Source organism: Alosa alosa, chromosome 20 (genome assembly GCF_017589495.1).
Source record: "Alosa alosa isolate M-15738 ecotype Scorff River chromosome 20, AALO_Geno_1.1, whole genome shotgun sequence".
NCBI lineage: Eukaryota > Metazoa > Chordata > Actinopteri > Clupeiformes > Clupeidae > Alosa > Alosa alosa.
Genome location: NC_063208.1, coordinates 26,074,315 through 26,089,314, shown reverse-complemented (window position 1 = coordinate 26,089,314; position 15,000 = coordinate 26,074,315). Strand labels below are relative to the sequence as shown.

At 51.2% G+C, this 15,000-nt stretch overlaps 1 protein-coding gene across 1 annotated transcript in view; it reads right to left on the bottom strand.

The window, feature by feature from the left end:
- Nucleotides 1-33: 33 nt before the first annotated feature.
- foxo6b (forkhead box O6 b) overlaps nt 34-15,000 on the bottom strand; it is a 34,424-nt gene continuing 19,457 nt past the window's right edge. Inside the window, 2 exon segments of the mRNA XM_048230527.1 lie at nt 34-1,628; nt 1,631-2,293. Of these exon segments, the coding sequence (XP_048086484.1) occupies nt 291-1,628; nt 1,631-2,293 (2,001 nt within the window). The 3' untranslated portion in view covers nt 34-290.

The following is a 15,000-nucleotide window of genomic DNA, read 5'->3' as shown; positions in this document are numbered from 1 at the left end:
GTCTGTGTGTGTGTGTGTGGATAGGATGAGGGAGGGGGGTTGGGGGTGACACTAGACCACAGAGGACATCACGAAACAAAAGACAAAAGGGCAAATCGGGTTGAGAATCAGGAATCACAGGAACATGGCTCTCTGTCCCTTCATTATGTCTCTCTGAACAAAAGAAATCATAGCCAAAGCAGTCAACTCAGGATTGACCCCTCGCCCCAGGGACACGCCTTGAGGGCAAGCGATTTTGTTTTTTTAATGTTTAAATCACATTAGTGTCAGTGGCGATTTGCCTGTCCAGTTCACCCGGGCACCCAGCTCTGGCTGTTGTGTGTCTGGGGGGGTCCGGCAAACGCCCCCATGCCCATGCCGATCCCCATGCCGATGCCCACGCCCTGAGACAGCGAGCCGTCAAAGTTGAAGTCCACGGCCTCCGTGTCCATGAAGTCGTGGAGCAAGATGGAGTCCACGTCGCAGTCCAGGCTAGCGCCAGCGGTGACGCCAGCACCGCCAGCAGCCATGGCCTCCATCTCCAAGGTGTTGTTGTTGCTGTGGTGATGGGCGTTGTTGCCGTGGTGAGCATGGTTGCCGTGGTACGCGGCGTGTTGCGAGGATGAGGAGTGCTGCTGTTGTTGCTGGTGATGCTGGCTGTGTTGTTGGTGCTGTTGTTGTTGTTGTTGTTGTTGGTGTTGGTGATGGGGGTGTGGATGGAGGTGCTGGGTGGCACTGTAGTATCCTTGCCAGGCATCCGCGATGCCCTGCTGTTGTGCTGGCGGGTAGGGCTGGTGGTGGCGGGGGTGCAGCGCCGACGCCAGCCGGCACGGGTCCTGCGGTACGTCCATGACCCCCCCGGCGGCCGGGTTGGGGGGCAAGTGAGGCCCGCGCGGCGGAGGGGGCCCGTACAGGCTGGCCGTCTTCAGGCCGTACGGCTGCAGCAGGTCGCCACTGAGCCGCGGCGAGAGCGCCGACTGCTGGCCAGCGGCGTGCATGCCGTGCCCCTGGTGCCCTTGCGGGGTCAGCTTGTGTCCCTGTGCCGCCGCTGCCGCCGGGTCGTGCGTCTGACCGTAGTCGTGCGCGGGGCTCGGGTGGTGCTTGTGGGCCTGGTGGCTGTAGTCCAGGCCCGGGTGGTGTTTGTGAGGGAGGCCGCCACTGTGAGCCTGATTGTGCGTGTGAGTGTGATGGTGCTGCTGCTGCTGCTGTTGCTGACCGGCGCCAGGGGTCTGCTGCGGTTCGTGGCCGGACCCGTGGCCGTTGTGGAGCCCCTGGTGATTGAGGGCATGCTCGTGCCCGTGGCTGGGGTTATGATTGTGATTGTGACTGTGATTGTGACCCTGGCTGCTGTGATTCAGGCTGCGGCTCTGTCCAGGCTGCTGGGCCAGGAGCGAGTGGCCCGCGGCGGCCCCCGGCTGGCCGACCACCATGTCCTTGCCGCAGTACTGCGGGCCCCCGGCCAGCAGGCTCTCCAAGGCGTTGCTCTCCGAGTAGCCCCTCAGGGGCCGGCCGAAGGTGGCCGGCTTGTTCTCCTGGATGGTCTGCATGGGCGCGTGGTGCCGGAGCATGCCCATGGAGGGCTGCCCATACATGGACCCGCAGTAGGCCACCGCGGTCTCGCCCGCCTTGGTGTAGGGGTACCCGCTGGCGACGGCAGCGGCAGCGGCGGCCGCTTGAGCTGCGAGGCCTGTGAGTAGCCCTCGTCCAGGCTGATGGCGCCCGTCAGGTCGGCCAGCTGAGGCAGCTCGACGGTCGGGCAGTGGCCGCCGGTGCCCAGGGCAGGCGAGCGGGTGCTGGAGGGACTCGGGTAGAGGCGCGGCGAGGCCGAGCAGGACAGTCCACCGCCGCCTTCCTCCGGCTCGTCCGGCTCCGCCTCCGCCAGGATGGGCGAGAGGCAGCCGCTGAGCGTGGATGCTGAGGAGCTCGTGCGCGAGTGCAGGTCCGTCCAGGCGTCAAACTCCTCGCCGCCGCCACCGCCGATGACCCCGCCGACGCCTCCGACGCCCAGGCTCCCAGCCTTCCCCGCCGGGCTGCCGTGTTCGGGTGACCCCTGCATGCCGGGCCCCGCACCGAGGCCCCGGGCCCCCAGCCCCGCTCCTCCAGGCCCCCCTGCGCCCGCACGCTTCCTGCTGACCCGCCCGCGGCACTTGAGGTACTTGGTGCCGTTGGAGTCCATGGAGACGGCGCGGCGGCGGGGACCCTTGCCCATCTTGCCGCCCTCAGGGTTCAGCATCCACCAGGAGCTCTTGCCCGTCCCCTCGTTCTGGACGCGGATGAAGCGCGTGTGCAGGGACAGGTTGTGCCGGATGGAATTCTGCAGGAGGAGAGGGAGAGAGAAGGAAAGAGAGAGAGAGAGAGAGAGAGAGAGAGATGTATGAAGAGTAATAGGAAGAGAGAGAGAGAGTGAAATAGGTAGCAAAGAGAGAGAAACAGAGTGAAAGAAGGAGGGAGACAAATGAGGAGAGAGAGAGAGAGAGAGAGAGAGAGAGAGAATGTTATCCACAGGGGAAATGTAAAGTCATGCATTAAAAATGTGCTCATCCCAGCATCCACATCTGCCTTGGCTGACGATAACACACATTTATCCTTCTCCAAATGTGAAGCTTTAGCAGACACCTCACACCTCAATTTTTGGGGGTCTGCAACTACCTGTGTATAACCAGCGCTCCAGGGTGATGTGGTCAGAATTGATAAACAGCACAGAGAGAACTACACCAGTAAAAAGGCAGAGTGAGAGAGAGATAGAGAACAAGGGAGAGGGAGACAGGTAGAAAGAGGGAGAGAGAGAGTGAGGGAGACAAAAAAAGATGGAGTGGGAGAGTGAGACGAAGAGGAAAACAATAGGTAGAGAGAGAAGGGTAGAGAGAGGAAGATATAGAAAGAGGCCCCCGTGAGAGTGGGGAGAAAGGGAGAGAGGTGGAGAAAGATGCGGAGAGAGAGAGAGAGAGAAAGAAAAGAGGGAGAGGAAGGGAGGGAGCACGAACAGAGGTGATTTGGAGCAGAGAGAGCAGTGATGTGCCTGTGAGTTGCCAAGCCAATCAATACAGTAAGCAGGCTGCTTTCTCAATCCTGCACACCGTACCGCTCACTGAGTCATACTACAGCACAGGAGAACACGAGGGAGAGAAAGAGAGAGACGAAGAGAAAGAGGGAGAGAGAGAGAGAGACAGAGGGAGGGAGGGAGGGAGGGAGGGAGAGGGAGAGCTGCCTGCCAGAGCCTCCACATCAAACCATCACCAAGGTTACGGAAATGAATCACACGTGGCAACCCAATCACAGACGCCCGTATCGATTGCAGGTCCCGCGAAGGAGAAGCCAGCCAGCGCCAGAGACCAACAAGAGAGGCGTGAACACTGGCACAGCCGCCTCTTGGACGCGCACCAGACAAAGGAGGAGAGAGGGAGAGAGAGACAGAGACAGAGAGAGAGAGAGAGAGGGAGAGAGAGAGGGAGGGGGATTGAGAGAGAGATTGAAAAAAAAGGGTAGAGTGTCTGTCTCATACAATCATGCCAATAAAACCATTTGAATTTGAAAGAGCGATATCTGAGAACCCGGGGTGGCTGAGTGGCTAGGAGAGAAAGAGAGAGAGACCCGTGTAGTTATGCCAATAAAGAAATATAAATTTGAAAGCGGCAGCTATATATATACATGGGAATACAGACAGAGAGGGAGGGAGAGAGAGAGAGAGAGAGAAGGAAAGAGGGGGAGAGAGAGAGAAGGAGAGAGAGGGAAAGAGCACAAGACTGCAAGAGACTAATAAATAGAATACTAAACAAGGATGAGTAGGATTTCCCAGGAGCCATTGGGTGTCATTCTTTCAGATGCTATACGTTTCCCTGCTTACCCAGCCCGCTACCCACAATAAGCCGGCACAACGCGGGTCCAACTGTGGGTCACCCGGATGGTGAATGGGCAATACGATGCGGTCTGGGGAAAATCATCTCTGCTAATGCCACATCCAGTGCACACAAGCTCTCAACCCTCAACAACCTGGCACCACTGGTGGTATAACTTGGGTGACTGTAGTTGGGGCATTGGGGCAGGAGCGATGAGGTAAGATGGGTATCACACACTAGACTATCTACCCCAAACAACCTGGCACCACACTTGGGTATCTGCCCCCAACAACCTGGCACCAATCATTTGACCCTGGGGCATGAGATAAGGGGGCAGATCAGGGGGGTAATTACCCCTCCAAATGCCCACACCAGTGCCATGCTGTTGGCGATGCCAACCAACGCAAGAATGCGTTAATCTGGGAAATTCATGAGGATGTTCGGCCGCTGCCAGGGCCGGGCACTGCCAACCGTCGCCTCTCCCAGTAAGGCCAGAGGGACATGCTCTTGCCCACATACACAAGAGCCTGGCAGAGGCGAGAGCCAAGGGTGCCAGCGTGGGCAAATGAGCAAAACCATGTGCCATCTTTAGTCAAATCTCTCTGGACCACCATGTGTTTTGTCATCTTTGGATGATTCTTTTGTTTTTCTTCCTTCCTTCCTCCCTCTCTTTTTCTTACTATTTCTCAGTTTCACTCACACACATACACATACACATACACATTCACATACATCCACTTTTGCCTGAAGTGACTGCATACACACACACACACACACACACACACACACACACACACACACACACACACACACACACACACACACACACACACACTTCTGCCTGTGCCTGAGGGAACTACATTGTATGTTGTGTTCCTTGTGTAAATCTGGCCCTCTCACCTTTGCTTCATACTCCCTCTCTCAACCTCACACTCAAGTGACTCCAGTCATCCTCCTCCCTTTCTCTTTCTTTCTCTCCAGGTCTACTCATCCTTCTCTCCCTCTCTTTCTTCTCCTCTCTCTGCCTCCTGGTCCTTCTCTTCCTTCTCCCTCCCTCTCCCCCCTCTCCTCTCTCTCTCTCTCGCTCCCTGCCCCCATCTCTGTTTTTTCTCAACTCTCCCGTGGCATTCATCTCCTTCAAGTCTCGTCTCTTTATCTATTTATCACACACACACACACACACACACACACACACACACACACACACACAGACACACACTTACTCCATCTCTAAATCTTCACCCCCCCACACACACACCAACACCACCACCACACAAACACTGACACACACACACACACACATACACACACACACACACACAGCGACACCTCCTCCTTGTCTCCCGTTTTTAACACCCTCTCTCTCAGTCCCATTCTCAGTGATCGTGAAGCGTGCAGATGGGGAACACTAACAGTGGAGATGCAAAACCATTGTACTACATCAGGCAGCTAAGCTCTCACATGCCCGGGTTTCATGAGGTCGCATTTCAAATGGGTGTCTCTGTGTGTGTGTATGTCTGTGTGTGTGTGTGTGTGTGTGTGTGTGTGTGTGTGTGTGTGTGTGTGTGTGTGTCGGTGAGTACAAGTGGATTTGACTGTGTCCGAGGAACACAGTCCCATTTGAATGTGTGTGAGTATATATTTGTGTAATTATACATGTGCGGGTGGGGGCTAGGTGCTTACATGTCTGTGTGTGCATGTATGTGAATGTTTGTGTGGGTGGATGTTTATGTGTGAGTGTGTGTATGTGCGTGCGCGCGTATGTGTGTGTTTTAACTGTGTGTGTGCATGTGTCCATTTGTGTTTCTTGCACTCCAAATTTCATAATGCCCCATGCATTGGGCAGCACACAGCACGCAGGTCTCAGTCCATTGTTCGCCTGTGTGATTTGGAGGGCCATTAACGCTCGAAACAACGCAGGGAGAAGCGGGCCTCTGACGAGAGCCAATTACCTCCAAACGTACAGTGTGCAGCAGGGGCCGCTGAGCGAAGCTAAGCCCCAGCAAGCTGTGGTTTGTGTGGGATTCGGAGGTTGGCCTCTCCTCTGCTCCTCCTGCAGGATAATTTCAGTTAGTTCCCTCCCCCCCCCCCACCCCCGTGTGTGTGTGTGTGTGTGTGTGTGTGTCTGTGTATGTGTCTGTGTTTGAGAAAAAGAGAGAGAAAGAGAGTGATGTTGCATGTGTGAGTGTATGTGTATTTGTGAGTGAGTGTGTGTGCTTGTGATTTTGTTTGTGTATGTGTGTGTGTGTGTGTGTGTGTGTGTGTGTGTGAGAGAGAGAGAGAGAGAGTGTGAGAGCGTAATTGCTTATAGGGCTGTGTGCATTTGTGATTATGTACTGTACGTAAGCATGTGTGAGAGAGAGTATGTATGCATAATTGTCTGTGTGTGTGTTTGTGATTATGTGTGTGTTTGTGTGTGAGAGAAAGGCAAATTGAGAGGAATTTATATCAGATAGTCATGGAAAATGTTTGCATTCATTTGTGCTCCTATGAAGTACACCGCCATTTTCCCAGGGATAAATAGCTGTTATACTAAATTACAAATTACATGAGTGTGGGTCCACATACACAAACACTCAAACACACACACACACACACACACACACACACACACACACACGCACACACCCACACACTGATAAAATGGCTCCTTGGATGCGCCACTGAGAGGGCTCTGTGTGGACTCAATCAAAGCCAAATTGAATGATGGTGTCACAAGACGGGCCACGCCAAGCGGCGAACCCATCCGTCAGGTGACGCGCCAAAATGATGCCACCCCGGCAGCTCGCGCTCGGTCGAGAGGGGCTCTGCTGCTGCGGCGAAGGGTAACCATGGCGACTGCGTAAACGGCAGGAAAAAGAGAAATAGAGAATGAGCGTGCTGGTGTGTGTGTGTGTGTGTGTGTGTGTGTGTGTGTGTGTTTGTGTCTGTGTGTGTGTGTGTGAGAGAGAGAGGGGGGAAGGAGAGAGAGAGAGCAGAAGAGGGGGAGAGTGTGCACGCCATGCGAGTGTGTGTGTGTGTGTGTGTGTGTGTGTGTCTGAGAGAGAGAGAGAGAGCAGATGCTGTTTGATGCCGTAGGTAACTCCAAACACCCTTTCATCTGGCTCTCTGTCACACACTCCTCATCCCCGTACTCCAGGGAGACTCAATCATCAGCAGTCACACGGTGTCACAGCTACCTGTCTCTGCGGAACGGTGATTAGCAATTCAACTACGCCACTGCCAGACAAGCGCCGTCGCCGTCGCCGCGCCACTGTCGCCGTGCAGCGCCGCGGCGCTAACACAAACGCTAACGCTACTCCAGCGAACACTCTCCCGCCGTAGCGGGAAAAGGGATTAGCCTGTTACAAGGACGATGGCACCACCGCCTGCAACCAAAACACGACACCACACACACACACACACACACACACACACACCACACACACACATACATACATACATACACAACACCCGACACCCTTACCCACTCACCCCCGACTTTGACGAGACCCGAACTGCGTAAATGAGCTTGTTAACTAGGCCTATGACTCTGAAGTGTGTCTCGTGAAAAAAAGAAGAACAAGAAAAAAGGGAAAGGAGGAAAGGGGGGGTAAAGTAAAAACAAGGAGAAATTTGACATCAGACAAAACGCTGCGTCTGAGTTATGACATTTGACTTAGAAGAAAAAGAAAGGGTGTGTGCGAGTGAGTGTGTGTGTGTGTGGGGGTGGGGGTGTTGGCGGGCGATGTGGAAACCTCACTCTTAACGTCTTTAAACATTAAAGCCCGTCGTCCCATTGCCTCTCGCGCTTCCTCCACACCCTGTGAGCGTGTGAAAGAGGAACTGCTTGGCAGGTCGTGATTGACGGGGGTAAGTGGAATGTGCGTGAGGTGTTTCTTAGTGCATGTGTGTGTGTGTGTGTCTGTGTGCGTGCATGTGTGTTTATGTGTTTGTCTGTAAGTGTGTCTACCTGTGTGTGTGAGTGTGTATGTGTCTACCTGTGTATGTGTGAGTGTGTATGTGTATCTACCTGTGAGTGTGTGTGTGTTTGTGTGAGTGTGTATGTGTTTGTGTGTGCGTGCATTTGTGTGTGTAAGTGTGTCTACCTGTGTGTGTGAATGTGTATGTGTCTACCTGTGTGTGTGTGTGTGTGTGTGTGTGTGTGTGTGTGTGTGTGTGTGTGTGTGTGAGAGAGAGTGTGTATGTGTATCTACCTTTGAGTGTGTGTGTGTCTGTGTGAGTGTGTATGTGTGTGTGTATATACCTGTGTGTGTGTGTGTGTGTGTGTGTGTGTGTGTGTGTGTGTGTTTGTCTGCCTGTGTGTGTGTGTGTGTGTGTGTATGTGTCTACCTGTGTGTGTGTGTGTGTGTGTGTGTGTGTGTGTGTTTGTCTATATGTCTGTGTGTGTGTGTGTTTGTGTGTGTATTTGTCTGTGTGTTTGTCTGCCTGTGTGTGTGTGTGTGTGTGTGTGTGTGTGTGTGTGTGTGTGTGTGTGTGTGTGTGTGTGTCTGCTGTGATGTGGAAAGCAGGCTGGGGCTGGGGATTGGTCCGTGCAGACGGAGGATATAAATAGGCTTGGTGGCTCTGAGGTTGACCCAGACACTCAATGACTCCCAGCCCCTCTGAGTCAGCGACTGGTCAGCCCTGTGGTTTGCTGACGGTCCTTTTGTGCACGACACACACACACACACACACACACACACACACACACACACACAGTCAAACACACACATAAACACACACACACACACACTTACACACAGTCATAGACACACCCTCACAGTCATAGAGACACGCCAGACACTGCACATCCCCTCACTCACACTCACACACACACACACACACACACACACAAAAACATGCACACACCCTCACTCAAAAACAGCCTTTCCTCTTGCAACCCCTCTCTCCCATTGGCCACATACAAACCCCTCTGAAAAAGAAAAAGAAAAAAAAACTGGCAATCAAACATAATCCCACTCCAGTCGGAGTAATCCAGGCAAATCTCCAGCTAATCCTGGTTAATTCTGGACTCTCTGCGGCTGGGTGTCACCCCAAAACTGCAGCTGCCCACTGGGGATTTCACCAAGGGAAGGGTGTGTGCGTATGTGTGTGTGTGTGTGTGTGTGTGTGTGTGTGTGTGTGTGTGTGTGTGTGTGTGTGTGTGTGTGGCTGGGATGGTATCGCCATGCTGGTGGGGAATGCTGCCATAGGCTCTCAACACACACAAGGCTCCACAACAGGGTGTTGTCACGAGAGACAGAAAACAATTACTTTTCCTCCAACACCTCCCCTTCACCACCACTATCACCACACACACACACACACACACACACACACACACACACATAGCCTTACATTGCCAAATCGAGAAAGCCCTTGAACAACATGTCAACACCAGCGCCCAGCTGTTCTGGGGGGCTTCGGTGGTGCAAGGCTTAGCGGGGTAATACCTCATCGCTAGGCGCCCACTCGTGAAACCACCGCCGTTGCCGATGACTGCGGCAGTACGTGTGTAGCCAACAGTTCAGAGGGCACACGGTGAACTGTGAGGAACGCCACGGAGAACTCAATGAAACCCGTATGGCCGCTAATGCCCCAGTAGATTGGATTTGCCCCCCACACAGCCGACGAAAAACACCCACGCTACCTGCCCATGTTTATCCTCTGCAACAGCCTAGCCTAGCGTAGCGTAGCGTAGCCTAAAGTAGCCAGCATGCAGCTCGGCAAACAACTCCGTCACCAAGGGATTTACTGACAAACAACCTACTCTAATCTTGACCAATCTGTATCTGGGTGAGTAAATCAGGATGTGGTCAGTGGTCAAGGTCCTACTGCACTAGGACCTGAAAACAACCATAAGAACAACAACAACAACAACAACATCAATGGTAAAAACACCAACAAATAGACCAATGGCAAAGTCTCAGCTTAAAAGAGAGTGAAGAAGAAGAAGAAGATGAAGAGTCAGAGAACAAAAAAAGAGAAAAAGGGCCAGTGACCCGCTGAGGATATCTGTCATGGCATCAGCGGTCCCTGCGTTCTATTAGGTCGACCTGCAGGCTACTCGGATGGGTAGCTCCTGGGCCGCCATTGATCCTAATTCTGGCGCGTGCTCTTAAGTCTCTTTGATGAAGTGTCTCTGGTAATCCAGACTGAGCAGAGGTGCCAAAGAGCTTCCCACCACACACAGACACACACACACACACACACACACACACACACACACACACACACACACACACACACACGCACATCTACACACACACACCTCACACACACGCACACACACATGCGCACACACACACCACTCACACACACAACTCACACACGCACACACACACACACACACACACACCACTGGTAGTTTTCCACTCAACCACACAAGCCAAGCCATTACCCTGCTAAGCCTACTGCTGTGTAGGTCTTAGATGAGAAGAAAACCTAAATGGAAAACTAAGAAATTATACATAGCAGTGAATCTACTCTGAAAGAATTGAAAACCAGTTTAAAGGTAATATTATGTAGCTTTTGTGTGGCCAGAAATGAACTGATTTTTAGACCAATCAATTGTATCTAATTCTGAAGGAGGAGAGAAAATAAACTGTTGTTTACAGCTATTCCTCTGTATCAAATTTGGGATTGTTTTGTCTGAGGTGATTTTCATTCATTTCTTTACATCTGCCAGATATTGTTAGCAAATGTGATAGAGGATCTGAACAGCCAAGCAATATAAATACAACACACAAGAATACAGCAAAACATAGTATTATTCATTACCACTTCAGATTCTCTGCATTGGATCTACAAGCACAGGATACAGCAAAAACTGAATAATATTGTCACAGCAGCAAAAAGCAGTATATTTTGAGGTATTTAAATGATAACCCAGAGTAGTCATGTCACCTCCAAACAGTGAGGCCAGTTTGAACACCTTCACTGAGCATGATGGCTTTGACAGTTTGAATGTTACATGTAGTTTGTCTGCCTGTTGCTTTTTCACAGGTTTTCCTGAGACTTGCTAGAACAAAATGTTCCAACTGTATTATTTACCCCAGTTCTTCAACAAGCACACACAGCCAGCGCATGCTGAGATATGAATAGAATATCAGGAAAAACTGCACAATTTGACATTCAAAACCAACCAAAATTCACTTGATGGATGTGATGGAATCTACACAAGCACTTGACTGGATTCTAAATTCCATTAAATTCTATGTGAAATTTCACAGGGGACCCTCTGTTTTTGGGTCCTCAGTTCTAGATTTAAAGGAGTGTTCTGATTCTAATGTCCTGGCGGTACTCCCCAGGAACGTTCCAGGGGGGCCCCTGTGTTTTTCGCATTCGTCGTGGTGCTGCTCTATTAGAAGCGGTCCAGAACACCCCGCCGTGCATTCTGGGAATTGTTCTGCCGAGCATTTTTCTTTCCGAGAGCAAGCGGGGACTGGAAAAGCTGTTTTGTGCCGAGACTGCCGCCATTATTTATTAATCCATTTCACACAGCCAGCAGTCATTATGCGCGCTCCTGTCAATGGGTATCTCTCTATGCCGCGCATTTATTTGATAATAAGCACGAGTGGGGGAGAAGATAAAAGCGCTGACTGCGTTCATTGTGGAGAGCTTTTTCTGCAGGCGGGGAGACCTTCAGACGAGAGAGCAAGAGAGAGACATAAAGAGAGACATAGAGAGAGAGAGATCGAGAGAGAGAGAGAGAGAGAGAGGGCGGCACTGTGTGGGAATGGGTCTCGTCTGCTAAGCCTGTCTGGAGGCAATCGATGAAAATTAGCCAACGCTAAAGATTCACTTCCTGAGACTGATGTCACAGGCGCACGGGTGCTTGTCTGCTTGAAGGGGGGAGGAAAGAAGGGTGAGAGGCTCCTCAATTTGTGGGGATGAGGAAGGTGTGTGTGTGTGTGTGTGTGTGTGTGTGTGTGTGTGTGTGTGTGTGTGTGCATCTGCGTGTGCGTGTGTGTGTGTGTGTGTGTGTGTGTGTGTGTGAGAGGGAGAGAGATGGGGGGCAGGGGGGCCTAAGGGGGAAGAGAGTGGGAAAGGAGGGTGTGCCAACAGTGGAATGTGCACACTGGAGCTGTGCAGAGGCAGTTGGGAATAAAACATAATTAGGCCCACCAAACAAAATACAACATCCAACACAAAAACAACAGCTAATACACCAGCCAACCCTGCAATATGACATCTGAAATGATATTGGTATTACTGTGCAAATAATTAACAGATTAAAAGTTTAAATTTGTGTGCTCTTTGCAATGACAGCAATGCTTTATAATAACAGAGAGGAGATGAGAGATGAAATAGAAATACTAGAAATAATTGTGACAGTAGAAATATTACCTACACACTAATAAGTAATAACTGCTGCAACAATAGTGCTTAATGGATAGGAGCTTTAAAACTAAAAGGTAGTAACAATAGAGACCATGAATTTAGGCATCAGGTAATGAGATAGTGAGATCAGGTGCCTAAGGGGAGAGGTAACCTAAGTAGCGTTGCCACTATCACAGGACATTTTCAGCTGCAGCTGGAAGTCATTTGAAGTAATCACATTAGGAAGTGGGAATACTGGGTTGTAATGGTTGTAGGTACTGTTAATATAAAATAGACTAGAGGTACTGATTCTATTGTTTGAGGCAGTAAATAACCGGTATATAGGTAAATGATGTTATTATGTATTATATATATATATAGGCCTATATATAATATATATAATTAATGTCATTGTGTATAATATGTAATAACAGTGTTACTATAGTAATTTGAGCATGTTATAAAGGTTAGCAGTGGCGTTTTGCAGCCCTGGCAGACGGAGTGGGTCGAGAGGTGAGGTCTCCGTGGTAACCGCAGTGGCAGTGGCAGTGGTGTGCAGTGAGTAGTACTAATGGCCCAGAGTGAGGTCAGGGTCTCAGTGACAGATCAGCGTTTTCTCAGCGCACTGGCGGCAGCCCTGGGGCAACAGAAGGCCTTTCCCTCTCCATCTCTCTCTTTCATACTCTCTCTCTCTCTCTCTCTCTCTCTCTCTCCCTTACTTTTTCTCCCTACCTCTGTGTTTCTCTACCTTTCTGCCTCTACCTTGCTCTCTACTTTTCTCTCTGTCTACTCCTCTCTCTCTCCCTCCCTCTCTCTCTCTCTTTCATTCTCTCTCTCCCTCCCTCTGTCTCCCACCATCACTCTGTTGTTGTTACTTCTCTCTCACCCCCTCCCCCTTTCTCTCTTTTTCTCTCCCTCTCTCTCTCCCTCCATCTTTCTCTCATTATTCTCTAGGAAATGCTTTCCTCCAGGGCATTGGTAGCAGCAGGAAAGGGGTGGGGGTTGGGGGTGGTGTTGGGTGGAGAGGAGGAGGAGAGTTTCCGCTCTGATCTGGTCTGATCTGCAGTGCTGACTCCTCCAGCTCAGGTAAGTAGGGCTGGGTAGAACTGGGCCAGAGCAGAGGGTAGAACAGAGCGGAGGATATAGCCAATCAGAGGGTAGAACAGAGCGGAGGATATAGCAAATCAGAGGGTAGAACGGAGCGGAGGATATAGCCAATCAGAGGGTAGAACAGAGCGGAGGATATAGCCAATCAGAGGGTAGAACGGAGAAGAGGGTTTTAGCCAATCAGAAGGTATAGTGGAGTGGAGAGGTTCAACCAATCAGAGAGTATAGTGGAGAAAAGGGTATAGAGGATCAGAACGCATACTGGAGAGGAGTGTATAGAGGATCAGAGGGTATACTGGAGAGGAGAGTATAGAGGATCAGAGGGTTTAGAGAATCAGAGGGTATACTGGAGAGTTCATAGAGGATCAGAGGGTATACTGGAGGAGTATAGAGGATCAGAGGGTATACTGGAGAGGGAGTATAGAGGATCAGAGGGTTTAGAGAATCAGAGGGTATACTGGAGAGGAGTGTATAGAGGATCAGAGGGTATAGAGGATCAGAGGGTATACTGGAGAGGAGAGTATAGAGGATCAGAGGGTATAGAGGATCAGAGGGTATACTGGAGAGGAGAGTATAGAGGATCAGAGGGTATAGAGGATCAGAGGGTATACTGGAGAGGAGAGTATAGAGGATCAGAGGGTATACTGGAGAGGAGAGTATAGAGGATCAGAGGGTATACTGGAGAGGAGAGTATAGAGGATCAGAGGGTATAGAGGATCAGAGGGTATACTGGAGAGGAGAGTATAGAGGATCAGAGGGTATAGAGGATCAGAGGGTATACTGGAGAGGAGAGTATAGAGGATCAGAGGGTATACTGGAGAGGAGAGTATAGAGGATCAGAGGGTATAGAGGATCAGAGGGTATAGAGGATCAGAGGGTATAGAGGATCAGAGGGTATAGAGAATCAGAGGGTATAGCCAATGAGAGGGTATAGGCTAGTGAAGTATAGGCTAGTGAAGCGTCATGGAGGCAGTGGGACTCAGGAGGACCCTGGGGCGGCACGTGGGAGTGCCGGATAAACCCCGTCCCTCAGTGGACGCAGCTTCACTAATTGGAGCTGCCAGCCAGACCAGAGTGGACGTCAGGGGCAAGAGAGAGAGAGAGAAACAGAGAGAGGAGTGCCTGAGGGAGGGGGAGAGAAAGGAGGGATGGGTGGATGGATGGAGGAAGAAGAGAGGGAGAATAGAGGTAAGGGAGATACAGAGAGAGGTGGATGGAGAGAGGAGAGAGGGATAGAGGGAGAAAGAGAAAGAAAAAGAGAATGGAAGAGTTGGGGATAGAGAAAGAGGAGATGGACAGAGAGAGAGAGAAAGAGAGAGGGATAGACAAAGAATGGAGGAGTGGGAGAGGGTGAAAGAAAGAGAGAGGAGGGAGGAGGCGGAGGATATAAATAGCGCCAGCAGATTAACGAGCATCTGAGAGACGGGCAGGGGATCGGAAAATCCTCCCTGCGTGCCAGCGCCGGGCTGCCCAGTCCTGAGGGCACGACTCCCACTCCACTCCACTCGCAGGCAGCGGGCACAGCGTGGGGGGCCTAAAAGCGGGCACCTCCACCCACACACACACACACCTTCTCATTCTCTGTCTCACACACACACGCACAGAAACACAGAGACACACACATACACACACACACACACACACCTTCTCATTCTTTCTCTCTCTCACACACACACACACACACACACACACACACACACACACACACACACACACACACACACACACACACACACACAAAGACTCCACTTGCTTGGGTGGGAACCTCACCAAT